This window comes from Phoxinus phoxinus (assembly GCF_949152265.1).
Source record: "Phoxinus phoxinus genome assembly, chromosome: 2".
NCBI classification, from domain to species: Eukaryota; Metazoa; Chordata; class Actinopteri; order Cypriniformes; family Leuciscidae; genus Phoxinus; species Phoxinus phoxinus.
In genome coordinates, this window is record NC_136877.1 from 50,379,163 (window position 1) to 50,397,517 (window position 18,355).

General features: G+C 43.0%; 4 protein-coding genes across 4 annotated transcripts in view; all 4 read right to left on the reverse strand.

The window, feature by feature from the left end:
• Positions 1-18,355, reverse strand: part of LOC306992573 (uncharacterized protein) — an 868,003-nt gene that overhangs the window by 65,862 nt on the left and 783,786 nt on the right. The gene's annotated exons all lie outside the window — the stretch shown is intronic.
• On the reverse strand, positions 26-546 carry LOC306992734 (histone H2A-like). The gene has a single exon (XM_079601891.1). It carries the CDS (start codon positions 522-524, stop codon positions 138-140), a length of 387 nt encoding a protein of 128 aa, XP_079458017.1. The 5' UTR covers positions 525-546; the 3' UTR covers positions 26-137.
• Positions 1,061-1,868, reverse strand: LOC306992456 (uncharacterized protein; the record flags this gene model as incomplete). Its single annotated transcript, XM_079601346.1, has 1 exon — positions 1,061-1,868. The coding sequence occupies exon 1, from the start codon at positions 1,832-1,834 to the stop codon at positions 1,061-1,063; it is 774 nt and encodes a 257-aa protein (XP_079457472.1). The 5' UTR covers positions 1,835-1,868.
• LOC306994381 (uncharacterized protein) lies at positions 12,230-17,399 on the reverse strand. Its single transcript, XM_079604802.1, has 3 exons — positions 17,206-17,399; positions 14,048-14,365; positions 12,230-12,735 (listed from the first exon to the last, which is right to left on the reverse strand). Exons 1-3 carry the CDS (start codon positions 17,267-17,269, stop codon positions 12,443-12,445), a joined length of 675 nt encoding a protein of 224 aa, XP_079460928.1. The 5' UTR covers positions 17,270-17,399; the 3' UTR covers positions 12,230-12,442.

The window sequence follows — 18,355 nt, forward strand, 5'->3', positions numbered from 1 at the left end:
TATTAGCAATGTACGGTACAAAAACTGATTTTCTGCTATACTGGGCTGATAGTGATAGGATTTAAGAAACAACTCTCTCGGGGAGAATTTGTGTGGCTCTTAAAAGAGCCTTTGGTTTGAAGAGACGCTCGGTCGGGTTACTTGGCCTTCGCGGGCTTCTCGGTCTTCTTGGGCAGCAGCACGGCCTGAATGTTGGGCAACACGCCGCCCTGAGCGATGGTCACGCCGCCCAGAAGCTTGTTCAGCTCCTCGTCGTTGCGCACCGCCAGCTGCAGGTGTCGAGGGATGATGCGGGTCTTCTTGTTGTCCCGAGCGGCGTTTCCAGCCAACTCCAGGATCTCAGCGGTCAGATACTCGAGCACAGCGGCCAAATACACCGGAGCACCGGCACCGACGCGCTGGGCATAGTTGCCTTTGCGGAGAAGCCTGTGAACACGACCGACGGGGAACTGCAGTCCCGCCCTGGAAGAGCGACTCTTGGCCTTAGCACGAGCCTTTCCGCCGGTTTTACCTCTTCCGCTCATTGTAGATTCAGTTTACTTTCAAATAGCGAGACCGGAAAATATTATGCCGTTGCCTGTTGTGAGGTGGGTTATAAAGAAAGCGTGCCAGTCTCCTATTGGCTGAAATCTGAAAAAACTCCCAGCCAATCGGTGATCTCTGACAACCCTGAAATACGTCACACTGTAGTATCATTTAATGCCGCTAGTCTTCCTTTTAAAGGGTAATGTGCTTTATTTTAATGGCGAAGATGGTAATAATGTGTGATTAAAAGTTAAACGAGTCGGTCTTGAAGCATAATATTTTCATACTTTACTGGTATATGTAAACATGCACGTACAGATACTGCATACTTTTTTAAAACATCAACATTCTCTCAATAATGAAGTCTACATTTGCACAACATGAACATACCAGGTTCATTAATTTGCTTTCACTGGTAACATAAAGGAAAGACAATGTCATCTTCATTGGACAGATGAAATAACGCTCTTTACTATGAATTATTGGGTGGCTCTTAAAAGAGCCGTTTTGATAAAACCATAAGGGAACAGGCAGTTTATTTCTTTTTGGATGCTGTCTTTTTAGGCTTTGCTGCTTTAGGTTTCGCCGTTTTGGGTTTGGCTGCCTTTGCCTTATTTTTGGGGCTCTTGGCTGCTTTCTTAGGAGTCGCTGGTTTCTTTGTCTTCTTGGGGCTCTTCGTTGCCTTTTTAGCGGCGGGTTTCTTCACTTTCTTCGGCGATTTCTTAGCGACGGGTTTCTTCACCTTCTTCGGGGATTTCTTTGCTGCTACAGTTTTGGGCTTCTTAGCGGGTTTCTTGGCTTTAAGAGCCGCTTTCTTGGCGGGTTTTGTCTTTATCGTTGTCTTACTCTGTTTCTTGTTGAGTTTGAAGGAGCCACAGATGCCGAACCCTTTAGTCTGGATTAGGATGTCATTTTCCACCAGGCTCTTGATGGAGATCTTGATGCGGGAGTTGTTCTTCTCCACATCGTATCCGCCGGCAGCGAGCGCTTTCTTCAGGGCGGGGAGGGACACACCGCTCCTCTCCTCAGATTCGGACACAATGTTGACGATCAGATCGCGGACGTTTGGTCCCGTTCTTATGCGTTTGGGTTTGGCTGCTGGTTCCTGCTCGGTCGCGGATACTGGAGCCGTTTCTGCAGGAGCGGGTTCTGCCTTGATTTCTGCAGGAGAGGTTTCTGTAGGAGAGGTTTCTGTAGGAGCGGGTTCTGCCTTGATTTCTGCAGGAGAGGTTTCTGTAGGAGAGGTTTCTGCAGGAGCGGGTTCTGCCTTGATTTCTGCAGGAGAGGGTTCTGCCTTGATTTCTGCCATGATTTCTCTGCGTGAACCTGGACGCGCACAGTCTGACTGTGATCAACAATGAGTCGCTGCGCATTTAACCGCAGCATGAGAGCCGTGTAGACTCAACTCTCCTTGCTCTCTCTGAGCTTCTCCAGGAGTGGCCGGTGCTTGTGTTTTCTCCGCTTGTGTTTGGAGCAAAACTGAAGTGGTAAAAAAAGTTTTGGCGAGTAAAAACAAATGCACATCGAGTAGAGGCATTGAACTTTATTTGGAGTCCAAACATCTGGACCGTGTGGATTCACGTGTAACAGATGTGGGCCGAAACTATGTTGCTGTCTGGGTTGGCATGTTGATATGTGTTGTTTAAAAGACACTTTACATACTAGTGATTTTGATTGTGTCCGTATATTTACATGTGATTGCTGATTATCGTTCATTGAAGTGTTCATGCCATTCTCACCATGTGCAGCCTATTAATTTAGTTTATAAAGAATCAACTTTAAAGCTGCTTCTCTATGTCTGTTATCGGATATTTGTGCTGAACTAGTTCACAACTGGCATCCCCAAATTGGTTGGTTCTTTAAGAGTGTGTATGTTGCTAGGAGCATGACTGATGTGTTATGACTGAACCAAATAATCATATAAAAGGATGGTTCAAAATGATAAATTAGTGCTTTTGTTTGACATTAAACTTTTCTTTCTCTGAATATAATTTTGCACTTAAAAAAGTACTACTGGTGAAGTGAAACTAGTGTGTGTGAGTGGGGGGGGGGGGTATTTGTGGGGGGGTATTTGTGAAGTAGGGACTATTTTACACCAGGGTTACACCCCTATCTCAGGCTATGTTTACACGGAAACGATCTGAAGAGAAAACGCAAAAGTGGCGTTGCGTTATCACTTTTTATTCTGCGTTTAGACGAGCGTTATGGGGGGAAATCTGCGTGCATGGTGACGCAAAAGTGTGTGAATTTGGATGTAGTGTGCACTCCAGACGGCTAGGTGGCGATGTGAAGCACTGAAAGTGAAAGAGACGCTGACACAGTTTGTCATGTTTAATACGGTAAAGCTCGGTGCTCTTCGCCTGTCGCTCAATTTTTAATGAAATTAATAATGCTATATTTTAGTTTGATGTTTTGTTATTTTCCTGTACTGGCGCATGCCTGTGACGTAAATGCGTACGCGACGCCTTCACTGTCTAGCAGACTTTTGCGTTTTACCAGTTTTACCCTTTAGACGGGAACGCGATGGTGGAGCGTTTTTAAGATTTGCACTCTGGAGGGTGGTTTCACTTTTTTGCGTTTTTAAGCCCCAAAAACGCCGTCGCCGTGTAAACGAAAGGCACATCCGATAAAATGTTTTTACGTTTTCACCCGCGAGTGTTCTCGTGTAAACAGGGCCTAAGACAGCGTTTTTAGTGATGAAAAAGCTTTTTGAAAACGCTCTTCAAAGAGGATAAATTTGAAAACGCCGTTTTCGCGTTGTAGTGTGGACCGTGAAACCGCAGGTATTTGAAAACAATGACGTAAGTTTAGTCACGTGACTCATATTGTAGCAATATATATTCATGTTTATACCTATTGTGCCTGCTTTGTGCTATTCACTTTCACACAGTTGCTAAAATATGTAACTTTTTTGCACGCCCTTCATTTCACAGTCCTGCAAAGATGACAGAATTTACTCACATTTGCTGTCCTGCGCAAAACATGAGAGCAGTTTAGAGCAAACATATAGTGGTGACTGAGTGCGAACTGGACGCATCAGTGAATGGGGAGATATTTTGCTAAAAAAAAATATCCTTTCAGAAGAATTGCGTGCTAACTTTATTATTTATTTTTCTGTCTGTATACAGGTGCTGGTCATAAAATTAGAATATCATCAAAAAGTTGATTTATTTCAAGAATTCAACTTAAAAGGTGAAACTAATATATTATATAGACTCATTACATGCAAAGTGAGATATTTCAAGCCTTTACTTGTTATAATTTTGATGATTGTGGCTTACAGCTCAAATCCCATAAAATCAGAATATTACATGAAATCACACAGTAATTACACAGTAATACCATGGTCACTGAACCAGGTTTTGGTTCTTTTGGCAGTGTGGGTGTAACGGGTCAAATATGTGCTTCCACTTGCTACATTTATTTTCATGTATGGCCCCTTTAATTGCACTCTCCGCCCATACCTGGTTGTGTGATGAACTGGTTCCGGTTGGGTCATTTAGATTCGCGCCAGCCAAGAGAGTAAGGCTGTGGTGAGTGAATGCCCCATGAGTAAAACTGTTTTGTAGTAATTGTATAACCATTTTGTTTGTTTAGAAGTATGTTATATGATTTTTGTTTGTGCCGTTGTTATATCTATTGTAATGTTGGGTTTGATGTTCGCCTCCATTGTAGAGTGTGCACGAGGGTAATTTCTGAGTCTGATCACCGCTGTTCTATGTTATCAACAGAATAAAGAAAGATCCATCATAAAGCGCAGAATTGGTGTCCATCGTGAGTTGAACACCACAACGCAGATACAACACTGTTACATGGGCAGGTGCAAATCCTGCGGGAAAATGAAGGAAGCATGAAGTGCTCTGGAAATGTCCTGGTGTAACGGAGGCCAGCTAGTAGTTGCTGTGCGAGTAAACCTCACTCCTCTGATCTCAATAGGCGCTCTAGCGACAGACGCTAGATGCTGCAGTCTTTAGCCTCCTTGTTAGAAAGCCTGACTCTCATGCCGGAGACCCGCACGGAGCGGGGTGAGTAGGACCCGAGTGTAGGGGTTACACTGGTAGACGGCTGCGTTGAGCAAATTTTGCATCTCATTTGGAAATCGCGGTCCCAGAGTCTGGAGGAAGAGAGGAGAGGCACACAATCCACCTTGCTTGAAGTCCAGTGTGAAGTTTCCACAGTCAGTGTTGGTTTGGGGAGCCGTGTCATCGGCTGGAGTTGCAAATGAGATGCAAATTTTGCTCTCATCAGAAAAGAGGACTTTGGTCCACTGTGCTTTATTAAATCCAGAGTCACCGCAGCCGTCTACCAGGACCTGTTCAGCGCACTTGGTGATCAGTGTGCCCATTGGGTTCTTGACTTCTTATGCGAGTCTTTCCTTTGCCTATTTTAACTGACTTTATAAAGTTTTTGAAAGAATAAAATCATGTGACATTCATGAAGTGGTCTGATGCACTGATCAGAAGTGTGCTTTATCATTAATGCATTTCAATAGTGGTGTCGAGATGAAGCCTCATGAAGCATTGAAGCTTTTCAGCCAAGAGGTTCACAAAAGAGTTAATTTCTCGAGGCTTCGCCTGGTGGTCAAAGAGTGTAAAACAAGCAGATCCATTACAGAAGACCTGGGGTGCTTCTCAACATGCCTCCTCGTCTCCTCTCTCCTCCGTCCTCCATCCTATGACCCGGAAACCGATCGAGCTCAGCCATCTTGAAGGACATCTCAATCCTCTAATTGCACCGTGAGGAGGCGAGGATCGAGGAGTGCGGAGGCTTCCAGAGGAGCTATGAGCGAGGATACACAGGTGTATCCTATGCGGAAGTGTTTTATTGACTAAACGTGACGCACGTGTAAATTCTCCTCCCCCTTCACATCGGTCACAATAATTTTATAGTTATATAATTTTATTGCAGTTTATATAAACCACATCTCACATATTTCAACAGGGTATCTTGCTTTATTATTATTTATTATGAATTTCTTAAATAACCAAACTTCAACAACATAAGGGCAAATATTTTGAGCGCTGCCTGACGCTGTAAAGTGACGCTCGAGTGATCAAGTATTCCAATGTAGAAAAAAGCTTTCATTCGATTCCTCCATCCTCATTTCCTTTCCTTGCAGCCTTCCCTCCCGTCCTCCAGGGGGCGGAGCTGAGACGCGAGGAAAGGAACGAGGAAAGGAAACGAGAATGCACAAATAAGAAATGAGAAGCACCCCTGATGTTGTCACAGTGTCTGGTTTGTGTTTCCCTGGGTTTAACACTAGAGGTCCTCAGTTTTCACGGTGTCTAGGCCATAGACATGTATAGAAAGGCTAGATGGCTCAAGGCGGAGTCAGCTGTGTCGTCACTTGGCGGCCATCTTAGGTCAGGAGACTGCGCTGCTGCTCCCTGCTGCTGTGGACTGAAGGTGAGTGACATACGCCAACTAAAATGCTCGTAACTTGCTGAATTCTTGACGGATTTACAAACGGTTTGGTTTATTACAAACCTTATTAACGTGGCTATGATTTGTGCTGATGCCGATGTTTAAATTGTAGCTTCACTATAATTTTTCTCAAGTATGCAGTTAAATAGCCGCATCCCTGACGTTTATGACACACCAAGCCGTTTGAAAATCGGTTGAAAATTGAGCAAAATATAGTTATTTCAGCAATACATGCACAATAGACTTTAATGTTATAACTGGACGAGCGGTCCTGTCCTAAGATGGCCGCCGTGTGACGTCGTCGGGTCCCATTGGCTCTCAGCGCCGGTAAGCTATCTAGCCTTTCTATACATGTCTATGGTCTAGGCATTCTCACTACGTTTCCCATGATCCTGTCTGTCACTGAGTGTTCATTGTGTTCAGCTGTTTCTCGTCACCTCGTTTAGCACTTGTGTATATATACCCTGTCAGTTTCAGTGTTTGTCACGGAGTCCTTGTTATGTATCACGCCACTTCCAAGTCCTGTTTTCTGGTTTGTTCCTGTTTTGGTTCTTGTTTTATGTTTGGATTGCTTCTTTGGTTTTGACCCCTGCCTGGACTTTTGTGAGTACGGATTACCCCATTAAAATACTTATTGGATCTCCCTTGTCTCCTTGAGTGTGGATTGTGACAGATGTGATCTGTGATGCACTGTATTTTGCGCCAGTTAAGGCGCTTAGAAATAACAGTGAAAATATATATCAGAACCAGTCAGGCTGAAGCGCTTCACTGAAATCCTGTATAGTAGAGTATACTGACCATCGCTGATGGACATGAGTCTGTAAAGTAAATACTACAGTAAAAAACAAATGTAATTTCTAGCTGAATAAGTTAGTTCAGGCAAGATTTAATTCTATAGTATTCACTTTAAACTTATAGAAATTATAGCGTAAATATCAACGTTATAAAATTAAGTTAAGCCTACTCAACTTTCTGATCCTGGTGTTCCCATCATGCACTGGGGCATGCATGATTAATAAGTTTGCATTTTCACTGTTCTCCAGCTGTGTTTACACTGTTTTATAATTGCTTTTGTTGTTTGGTTGAGTAACTTGTTTTGTGAGTTCATCTTCTACTCAAAATGAAACATTCATACTCAAAAAAATGATCCGTCGAATGTTACTGTTATTGGAAACCAAGTATTGAGGTCTCTTTGTTCGGGTGGGTACACATTATCAATATGTAGATGTGTCATCTAATATCTGCTTTGTTATTTACTTAGACATTTCTAAATAAAGCATACACTTTAAATTCAATGTTTGAAATAGTATTGCTAAGTAAAAGTAGAAATTACTCAACAAATTCTAACTAGCCTATAGTTAAAGTTACTTATTTTCTTTGTTAATTTTACTTAACTTTAAGTAGATTTACTTAATTTCATGTGTGAAATTTGGACTACTTAAAAAAAAAAATCTGCATGCAACTTGTAAAAGGAAAAATTAAAGTTTACTTTTTTTTTCCGTGTGATATTATAGTGACATCCGGCACTCAGATATTCTGAAGAATGAATTGTGAGCATAATATATTAACTACATAATATATTAACTACAGTGTCATTCAGACAATCGGATAAACAATCAGCTTATGAAACAATGGTGACATGCTTCATGCTGCAGTGCATGATGGGTACCAGCTAAATTCACTCATGACTCCCAGCATGCATTGCAGCATGACTAAATTATGCATTTGAATTCTAATACTATTTAGATTTGAAAATGTTCATATTTCTGTTGTTGGGGTTTGTATCAGTGTCTCAATTTTTACACAAGTTGTAGCATTTTTAAAAAATCTCACACAGATATCTTCATTTGTCTTTATTCATTAATGCTTCAGCTTCATAGTTACAAATACTTAAATGTCTGAGAAAACAGTATTAAAAACATGTTGTAATAAACTGTGAAGGGTATAGATCATCAAGGTTTTAATTGCGTCCAAATTTGTTTATACTGATCCTAAACTATCTTTTGTACAAATCATGATGAATAGTAGTCAACAAGATAATTTTATGTAACCAATATACACAAACAACCATTCAAAGGGTCTCAAAATATGTGTCCTGTTTCTTAGACGTCATACATATTTAAAACAGTAATATTATGTACTAAACCTAAACCAATCTTGACAAACTATATATCATTTGAAAGCTTACAATCTCTAGTTTACATATTTGGTGACTTATTTTCTAAATAAATTACAGAGGAGCCATAATTTATCAATTTGCAGCAAGAATATGTTCATACTCCTAAGGCGTGTTCAGACCTTTATTTTGAAATAGTGATGAACATGAAAAATCATGAAAGAATGGTAGAAACCTCAGTTTGTTTTCATGCCAAGAGTTCAAAAGATAGCATCCGTTTAAATATTTTAGAAAAAAATCAAGCCCCTCCTTGAACTGCCACCTTAACGTGGTGGAGGGGTTTGAGTACCCGAATGACCCTAGGAGCTATGTTGTCCGGGGCTATATGCCCCTGGTAGGGTCTCCCAAGGCAAACAGGTCCTAGGCGACGGGTCAGACTAAGAGTAGTTCAAAAAGCCCTTTATGAAGAAAATTAAATCGAGGACCGTGACGTCGCCCGGTATGGCGCAGCCGGGGCCCCACCCTGGAGCCAGGCCCGGGGTTGGGGCTCGTATGCGAGCGCCTGGTGGCCGGGCCTCCCCCCACGGGGTCCGGCCGGGCTCAGCCCGAAGGAGCGACGTGGGGCCGCCTTCCCGTGGGCTCACCACCTGCAGGAGGGGCCGTAAGGGGCCGGTGCATAGAGGATCGGGCGGCAGTCAAAGGCGGGGGCCTCGACAACCCGATCCCTGGACACGGAAACTAGCTCTAGGGACGTGGAACGTCACCTCGCTGGCGGGGAAGGAGCCTGAGATTGTGCGTGAGGTTGAGAGGTTCCAACTAGAGATAGTTGGAATCACCTCTACGCACGGCTTAGGCTCTGGAACCACACTCCTTGAGAGAGGATGGACTCTTCACCACTCTGGAGTTGCCCAGGGTGAGAGGCGGCGGGCTGGTGTGGGTTTGCTCATAGCCCCCCAACTCAGCCGCCATGTGTTGGAGTTTACCCCGGTGAACGAGAGGGTCGTTTCCCTGCGCCTACGGGTTGGGGATAGGTCTCTCACTGTCGTGTGTGCCTACGGGCCAAACGGCAGTGCAGAGTACCCGGCCTTCTTGGAGTCTCTGGGAGGGGTGCTGGAAAGTGCTCCGACTGGAGACTCCGTCGTTCTACTGGGGGACTTCAACGCCCACGTGGGCAACGACAGTGTTACCTGGAGGGGCGTGATTGGGATGAACGGCCCCCCTGATCTGAACCCGAGCGGTGTTCAGTTATTGGACTTCTGTGCTAGTTACAGTTTGTCCATAACGAACACCATGTTCAAGCATAAGGGTGTCCATCAGTACACGTGGCACCAGGACACCCTAGGCCGTAGGTCGATGATCGACTTTGTGGTCGTTTCATCTGACCTGCGGCCGTATGTCTTGGACACTCGGGTAAAGAGAGGGGCGGAGCTGTCAACTGATCACCACCTGGTGGTGAGTTGGATCCGATGGCGGAAGAGGAAGCTGGACAGACTCGGCAGACCCAAGCGTACTGTAAGGGTCTGCTGGGAACGTTTGGCCGAGTCTCCTGTCAGAGAGATCTTCAACTCCCACCTCCGGCGGAGCTTCGACCGGATCCCGAGGGAGGCTGGAGATATTGAGTCCGAGTGGACCATGTTCTCCACCTCCATTGTCGAAGCGGCCGCTCGGAGCTGTGGCCGTAAGGTCTCCGGTGCCTGTCGAGGCGGCAATCCCCGAACCCGGTGGTGGACACCGGAAGTAAGGGATGCCGTCAAGCTGAAGAAGGAGTCCTATCGGGCCTGGTTGGCTTGTGGGACTCCTGAAGCAGCTGACGGGTACCGGCAGGCCAAGCGAACTGCAGCCCGGGTGGTTGTGGAGGCAAAAACTCGGGCCTGGGAGGAGTTCGGTGAGGCCATGGAAAAGGACTATCGGCTGGCCTCGAAGAGATTCTGGCAAACCGTCCGGCGACTCAGGAGAGGGAAGCAGTGCCCTACCAACGCTGTTTACAGTGGAGGTGGGCAGCTGTTGACCTCAACTGGGGATGTTGTCGGGCGGTGGAAGGAATACTTCGAGGATCTCCTCAATCCCGCCGTCACGTCTTCCATGGAGGAAGCAGAGGCTGAGGTCTCAGAGGTGGACTCGTCCATCACCCAAGCTGAAGTCACCGGGGTAGTCAAAAAACTCCTCGGTGGCAAGGCACCGGGGGTGGATGAGATCCGCCCTGAGTACCTCAAGTCTCTGGATGTTGCGGGGCTGTCTTGGCTGACACGCCTCTGCAGCATCGCGTGGCGGTCGGGGACAGTGCCTCTGGGATGGCAGACCGGGGTGGTGGTCCCTCTTTTTAAAAAGGGGGACCGGAGGGTGTGTTCCAACTATAGGGGGATCACACTTCTCAGCCTCCCTGGGAAAGTCTATGCCAGGGTACTGGAGAGGAGAATACGGCCGATAGTAGAACCTCGGATTCAGGAGGAACAGTGCGGTTTTCGTCCGGGCCGTGGAACACTGGACCAGCTCTATACCCTCTACAGGGTGCTGGAGGGTTCATGGGAGTTTGCCCAACCAATCCACATGTGCTTTGTGGATTTGGAGAAGGCATTCGACTGTGTCCCTCGTGGCGGCCTGTGGAGGGTGCTCCGGGAGTATGGGGTCCGGGGTCCTTTGCTAAGGGCTGTCCGGTCCCTGTACGACCGAAGCAGGAGCTTGGTTCGCATTGCCGGCAGTAAGTCAGACTTCTTCCCGGTGCATGTTGGACTCCGGCAGGGCTGCCCTTTGTCGCCGGTTCTGTTCATAATTTTTATGGACAGAATTTCTAGGCGCAGCCAGGGGCCGGAGGGTGTCTGGTTTGGGAACAACACGATTTCGTCTCTGCTTTTTGCGGATGATGTTGTCGTGTTGGCCCCATCAGACCAGGACCTTCAGCATGCACTGGGACGGTTTGCAGCCGAGTGTGAAGCGGCTGGGATGAGAATCAGCACCTCCAAATCCGAGGCCATGGTCCTCAGTCGGAAAAAGGTGGCTTGCCTACTTCAGGTTGGTGGAGAGTTCCTGCCTCAAGTGGAGGAGTTCAAGTATCTTGGGGTCTTGTTCACGAGTGAGGGAAGGATGGAACGGGAGATTGACAGGCGGATCGGTGCAGCTTCCACAGTAATGCGGACGATGTACCGGTCTGTCGTGGTGAAGAAAGAGCTGAGCCGCAAGGCGAAGCTCTCGATTTACCGGTCAATCTACGTTCCTACTCTCACCTATGGTCATGAGCTTTGGGTCATGACCGAAAGGACAAGATCCCGGATACAGGCGGCCGAAATGAGCTTTCTCCGCAGGGTGGCTGGGCGATCCCTTAGAGATAGGGTGAGGAGCTCGGTCACTCGGGAGGAGCTCAGAGTAGAGCCGCTGCTCCTCCACATCGAGAGGGGTCAGCTGAGGTGGCTCGGGCATCTGTTCCGGATGCCTCCTGGACGCCTTCCTGGGAAGGTGTTCCGGGCACGTCCCACCGGGAGGAGACCCCGGGGAAGACCTAGGACACGCTGGAGAGACTATGTCTCTCGGCTGGCCTGGGAACGCCTCGGTGTCCCCCCGGAAGAGCTAGAAGAAGTGGCTAGGGTAAGGGAAGTCTGGGCATCTCTGCTTAGACTGCTGCCCCCGCGACCCGGCCCCGGATAAGCGGAAGAAGATGGATGGATGGATGGAAAAAAAGGTCCGAAAATGTTTTCAATATAAAAAAATAATAATAATAGATTCAGCATTAGTGATGTGTGGTCGAGCTATAATGCACATACGTGATCTTCTTGTGTTTCTTAGAGGTTGAATTCATTTCAAAATCTGCCAAACTTCCAATACTACTTCTGAATGGGATGTCTACTTCATAAATTGTATGAAAATTGTAAAAATAATGGTCAGACTCAAACAACATATGGAAATGGAGGCGCCCTTATATGGGCAGTAATGTCCACTAGTGGAGAAGTGTGGTACTGCGCCCAAACTAAATCTCACTGAACGCTGATTTTTTTTAGAAATCAACCTACAATTTTAAACACAACTTGTTCAGATTTTTGGCTTTGATTTGTTTGCATTTTTAGAGTCCTCCAGGTTTTGAAAATATATATTTTATTTAAAAGATGAATAATATAAATATTTACATTGTACATTTTCATAAACTCAAACTTGTATAACTTTTTTTTTCTGTTTAACTTTCTTAATTTATTTCACTTCTACAAAAATCTGCCAAATGTCTTTTTTTAAAACAAGACCAATCTCACATCTATATTCCAAAGCATTCTTGAATTACAACCATTTAAGTTCGAAATGTGCATTTTCATGTCTATTAAAAAAAAGGGGGGTGCCGCTTAAGGGGTTAAAATATATTTTTTTAATTGTATAATCCTTATTAATATTGAGAATTTAAGTATTCAACATTTTTACACAGAACCTTGAATCCTCAGATTTCCCTGGGCACACTACAGTCCGGACCGTGTGCTTGGTGCTGACGGTGTTGTTGGCGGTGCAGTTGACTTTAGCGCTCTCTGCTGGATGGAGGTGGATGCTCTGGTTCTGTCCAGTCTTGACCAGATCTCCAGTCCAGCTGTAGGAGGGATTCGGGTCACCGGACGCCAGACACCGAAGATGAAACACACAGATGTTTTTGGACTCCAGCCAGGAATCATTGACCTCAATCTGTACATCTCGGATGAGATCTGGAGGAGAATATATTATACAAAATCAAATTGAAGGGTTGGTCAAAATCCCTTGTCTCTTCAGTCAGTTATATATATATTTCATTCTATATCCTTTTGAATGATCACATAATAATTTCTATATTCTTTTGTGCTTGTGAAATTATATATTTTCTCTTGAGAGCAATGCCATTTCTCTGCCTTTCTTCCTGAGGAGCTATGTTTTGGCAAAGTTTTGGCAAAGATCCACCCCTTGTTTCTGGAAAACCATAGAAGAAATTGCATGTGAGCAGGGCCGGATAAAGAGTTCAGAGGCCCCTGGGCACAATGACTTGTATGACCTGGGGTAAGTTGTGCCAGATCCAGACCATCTAGACCGCCATACTCACAGGGTATAATCTGGAGAAGTGAGGAGATGGGCATGCCTCATCAGTGTTTGACTTAGGCCTACCTGCCATTTGTTTAATTTAGCTAACACTGATTTCAGTTTTGAGTTTGCACTATGTTATTAAAGAGAAGGTTTATTAAGTTGTTAAGTGGCCTAAGTCACAATAGGATGTTTAGAAATTAGCCTAGTCACTTTATTCTTGTATGTTACATAATTGACAGACAGCGTTCTGTCAACAGGCATCTATTGCCAAAGCTTTTTTGCCTGAAATGATTCACAAATATCATATATTGTGTTGCTATGGTGCTCTAAATGGTTGCTAGGGCGTGGCTTGATAGCTTCACAATGATCCTGAGAGACTGGTCGTCTGAGTAAAAGTCTCTGTGATCCAGAGTTATGTTCAATACAAAATCCCTATGCAATGTACCAAACGCATGCTATATGATATTCTAACAGTTTAATAGGGTGAAAATATCTAAATAAACCTTCAATGAGTCAATTTGTATTGAATTTGTCTTGTTTTTATACAGTTCATAACATTAAAATGTTCTGTTTTACTTCAGAAATCACTGGCACAATTTTTTCCCAAAAGCTATATTTCTAAAACAATTTATTTCAGATCCAAAGTTATTGTTCTCAGGGATGCACCACATCCTGAAATATCTGTGCATCCTTAAGTTGAAGACATTACTGTCACTTTAAAGTGTAGAAACTGGCACAACTCACCCCACTTTACCTATAGTGGGAAATAGTTATTTACACTAACGGTTCACTGGAAGATTCTTCTGACAAAATTCGCTATTTAAATCATTAATTTTAAAGGTGTACGGTTTCCTTCATAAAGGAACTATTTAACTTCAGCTCAAGGACTATAAACTCCAGTTCTTGAATGTTTGTGTGTGTTTCCTAACCGCATTGACAGGATGAATATCAAGTTAAACTCACCATGAACATGCAGCACAAAGACTTTTATTGGAGGTTGATAACCATTTTTTCCTGATGCAACAATAGTGAATCTTCCAGAATCCTGCAGTTTCAGGGCTTCTATTGTTATACTAATATTGCCCTTAAACATCTTTAACCGTCCATTAAATAATGGAGAATTCACCCGTTTGATCTGATCTTTGTCATACTCAGCAAAATCAATCTCATTATATTTCCACTTTACTTCAAGACCTTCTTTTGAATAATGAGCAGTTAAATCCAGCGAGTCTCCGACAGCTTTGTGCAGATGAACATCTGGCTCTGGATCAGCTCGTGACCCTACAACACACAACACACACCTCTGGTTACAACACGTCATATTTTTCACATTCAACATAAGATGAGAAATGAGAAAAAGGGAACAGAGAAGCAAATGTTAAATAGACCATCATAAGAAGCTGACAGTATTTGAGTTGAGGGTTTTCTATCATCACAGACCATCTCACACTTCTCACTAATTCACTCTTTTCTTCTTAAGAACTTCAGCTCAGCAAAGCCAGTGTGAAGAATAACTTTATTAACACCAGATATCTGAATATCAGACTCCAGCGCATGATGGCCTGTGATGTATTTTTGCACATTGACTCATGATTTGCATTTTCGGCTCATCGGTTCGGGTGTCCATTCTCGCTCTACAAAGGAAGTGCTTAACACCGCCTCCACCCACTGACAGTTTCTAGGTTATTTATTTACTCTCCACCATCACCTCAACAGTGCCCAGTGTTTTAGAAATAGGGCACATTTTGTCGTCATTTCTTCCATAGCACTGAATGACAAGTGAACTTAAAACCCTGAAATAACATGTTTTATTAATGCAACAGAATAACGGTCTCTTACATTTGGCCACTTTCTCTAAAGATAAGACTTGAGGTTTCCTGAGCTACACTTTTCTCACCGATGAAACACGGATAAGACTTAAACACAACATGATCATTTGCCTCTAAATAAAAGTAAATAAAATCCCTTTAAAAATGCATTGCGTTAAACATATTTAGTTACATCGGCCTATTTAATAAACAGAAACACATTTAATTTATTTTAAGTTACTACATGACATGACCTGTGTACAATACAATTTGTATTTCTAGCACATTTAAAACAACTGCCGTTGACCAAAGTGCTTACATAATACAACAAAAGCAATTACATACAGTATGGGCGTAGATTTGGTTTGAACATTGGGGGGGTTTTCATGTGATCATGGTATACATATTGGGGGGGGGGGGGTTGTAATGCATAGATTTAAATATTGGGGGGGGGGGTATTTAAACCCCCCCACACACACACACACAAATTATGCCCCTGACATAGTCACACACACACACAATTAAAACCTGTTCACTCAGTCAGTTTTAAAAGCCAATCTATACGACTTCAGACAAGCATCCACAGGGAAGATTTAACCCCTTATCAAGCGCCCCCCTTTTTTTTAATAGTTCAATAATGCTTTGGAATATAGATGTAAGATTGGTCTTGTTTTAAAGAAGACATTTGGCAGATTTTTTTAGAAGTAAATAAATTAAGAAAGTTAAACAGAAAAAAAGTTATAGAAGTTTGAGTTTATGAAAAAGTACAACGTAAAAAAAATAATTATTCATATTTTATATAAAATATATATTTTCAAAACCTGGTGGACTCTAAAACTGCAAAAAAAAAAATCAAAGGCAAAAATCTGAACAAGTTGTGTTTCAAATGTTAGGTTAATATCTCAAAAAATAAGCTTTCAGTGAGATTTAGTTTGGGCGCAGTACCACACTTCTCCACTAGTTGACGTTACTGCCCATATAAGGGCGCCTCCATCTCCATATGTGGTTTGAGTCTGAACCATTATTTTTACAATTTTCATACAATTTATGAAGTACACATCCTATTCAGAAGTAGTATTGGATGTTTGGCAGATTTTGAAATGAATTCCAGCTCTAAGAAACACAAGAAGATCACGTATGTGTATTATAGCTCGACCACACATCACTAATGCTGAATCTATTATTATTTTCTTTATATTTAAAACATTTTCAGACCTTTTTTTCTAAAACAATTGAACGGATGCTATCTTTTGAACTCTTGGCATGAAAACAAACTGAGGTTTCTACCATTCTTTCATGATTTTTCATGTTCATCACTATTTCAGAATAAAGGTCTGAACACGCCTTAAGGCCCTTTCACACCGGACGCGTACACGAAAAAGCGAAACGAAAAAGCGAATAGTTCGCGTGCGAAATAGGGACAATTTGAGGAGCTCGTTCAGACAGTGGAACCGCATCTGACGAGACAAACCACTAACTTCAGGGAACCAATCGGTCCGGAGCAGCGTCTGGCAGTCTGCTGAGGTGAGGGCTACGTTTACATGCAATCAAATAAACAATCCACTGTGTGTGATTGGCTGAAGCCTTTTCTGTCGCCGCAAAAGTAAAAAAAAAAAATCGACATCGAAGCGAAAAAAAAAAAAGTCGTTTTTTCGCCGCAGCACATTCGCGTTCGGTGTGTAAGCACTCATTACACAACAGCTGATCAAAAAATAAAACCATCGCGCGAATTATTCGTGCGTCAAAATCGCGTCCAGTGTGAAAGGGCCTTTAGGAGTATGAACATATTCTTGGTGCAAATTGATAAATAACGGCTCCTCTGTAATTTATTTAGAAAATCAGTCACCAAAAATGAAAACTAGAAATTGTAAGCTTTCAAATTATATATAGTTTGTCAAGATTGTTTTAGGTTTAGTATAGGATATTACTGTTTTAAATGTATAATGGCCGAGGGTTAACATGCACTGTAAGAGGGAAAGAGAAAGCCTATCACACTTTGAGGAACATGTAGAATCATCTGACCAGAAGATCTCATATTTCTGGTGTTTTGATAAGATATCAAAAGGTCAACAATATATTTTGGGGCAATACCACGCAACGCTTTTAAAACCATCAGCAAAACTTTAAAGCAATTCTGAAAGCAGCAAGTGTAAAGAAACAAAAACTGAAGTAATTCTCTCTTACATATGAAACCAAGATATGGAACCACAAGCAGTTTTCAGATGCATGTTAATCCCCTATACACACCAAACACAAAAAAAGTGTCTTAAAACCTGTAGAGACATTAACTGAGATGTTTCTCAATGTACTCACCCTGGAGAAGGAAAAGCAGGAGAACTGCTAAAGTGGAGCAACAGGACTCTTGGAAGATGTTCATGTCCGGACGTTTAGACGACAGACTGAAGAGGAACACAGAAGAGAGGAAGCGACGTCCTCAGTTCTCACGCAGTTATTTGTGTCTCTCAGTTTGTCCACAACTCTGTGGCTGTTCTGACACGAACACTTGTGTTAGACAAATTGCAACAGAGAGATTTAAAGCGGAAGACGACATAACGGCAGCCCACATTATTTTGTGTATGAGTATAAAAAGGCCCATTATTTTGCCTGTTTCTTGTTTTGTTGATTGTTATTACACCCCTTTGGGATACACAGGTGAAACTCGGTAAATAATATGGTGCAAAAGTTCATTCATTTCAGAAAATTCAACTTAAAAGGTGAAACTAATATATTATACAGACTCATTACATGCAAAGTGAGATATTTCAAGCTTGTATTTGTTATGATTTTGATGATTATGGCTTACAGCTTATGAAAACCTTTTCACAATATTCTAATTTTGAATGTGGGCACACTGTAAAAAATGTGGCTGCGATTAGTTAAAATTTGTTGAGATAACTTAAATATCCAAGTTAACCAAACTAAACTTTAGTTAAAGGGGTCATGACATGGTTTTTTTAATTTTATTATTATGTTCCCTTAGGTGCAATTATAGTATTACTATAGTTTTTTTTACAAAAAACTTTTAAAATGTAGTGATTTATGACCTTTTCCCACCCTGTTTCTCATCCTCTGATTCAAACAGTCTGTTTTGGGGGTGTTTCCCCTTTAAGAGTTCAGTGTTAACGCCCACTGTTATGATTGGCTAACGTCATGCATCAATTATTAACGCCCCCAGCCAGAACATTTGCGGATTCGGCGCAACTGTTTAATAGCGGGTGATGCATGCGAAGCGATGGCTCTTGCAATGATAAAACCTTATTATGTTTGAGCCGGAATCAGAGGAAAATGAACCATCACCACAACAACGAAGACTGGATCAGCCCGTGTCCACATGGAAAGTGAAACTATTTTGAATTAATAAAAAAAAATTAACCCGAGACACTTGAAAACGGATTATTGTTGCATAATGTGACGGCTCAGTGAGTGGTTGTGTGTTTGTCCTCGAGTTACAGGCTGATTGCTG

Bases quoted from the DNA above. Each gene is read 5' to 3' on its own strand.
- LOC306994381 (XM_079604802.1), bottom strand. From the start codon at position 17,269: ATGAACATCTTCCAAGAGTCCTGTTGCTCCACTTTAGCAGTTCTCCTG. The intron at 14,366-17,205 runs GTGAGTACATTG...TGTGTGTTGTAG, and splicing joins CCTGCTTTTCCTTCTCCAGG to GGTCACGAGCTGATCCAGAG. The intron at 12,736-14,047 runs GTGAGTTTAACT...ATTCTCCTCCAG, and splicing joins CTTTGTGCTGCATGTTCATG to ATCTCATCCGAGATGTACAG.
- LOC306992734 (XM_079601891.1), bottom strand. From the start codon at position 524: ATGAGCGGAAGAGGTAAAACCGGCGGAAAGGCTCGTGCTAAGGCCAAG.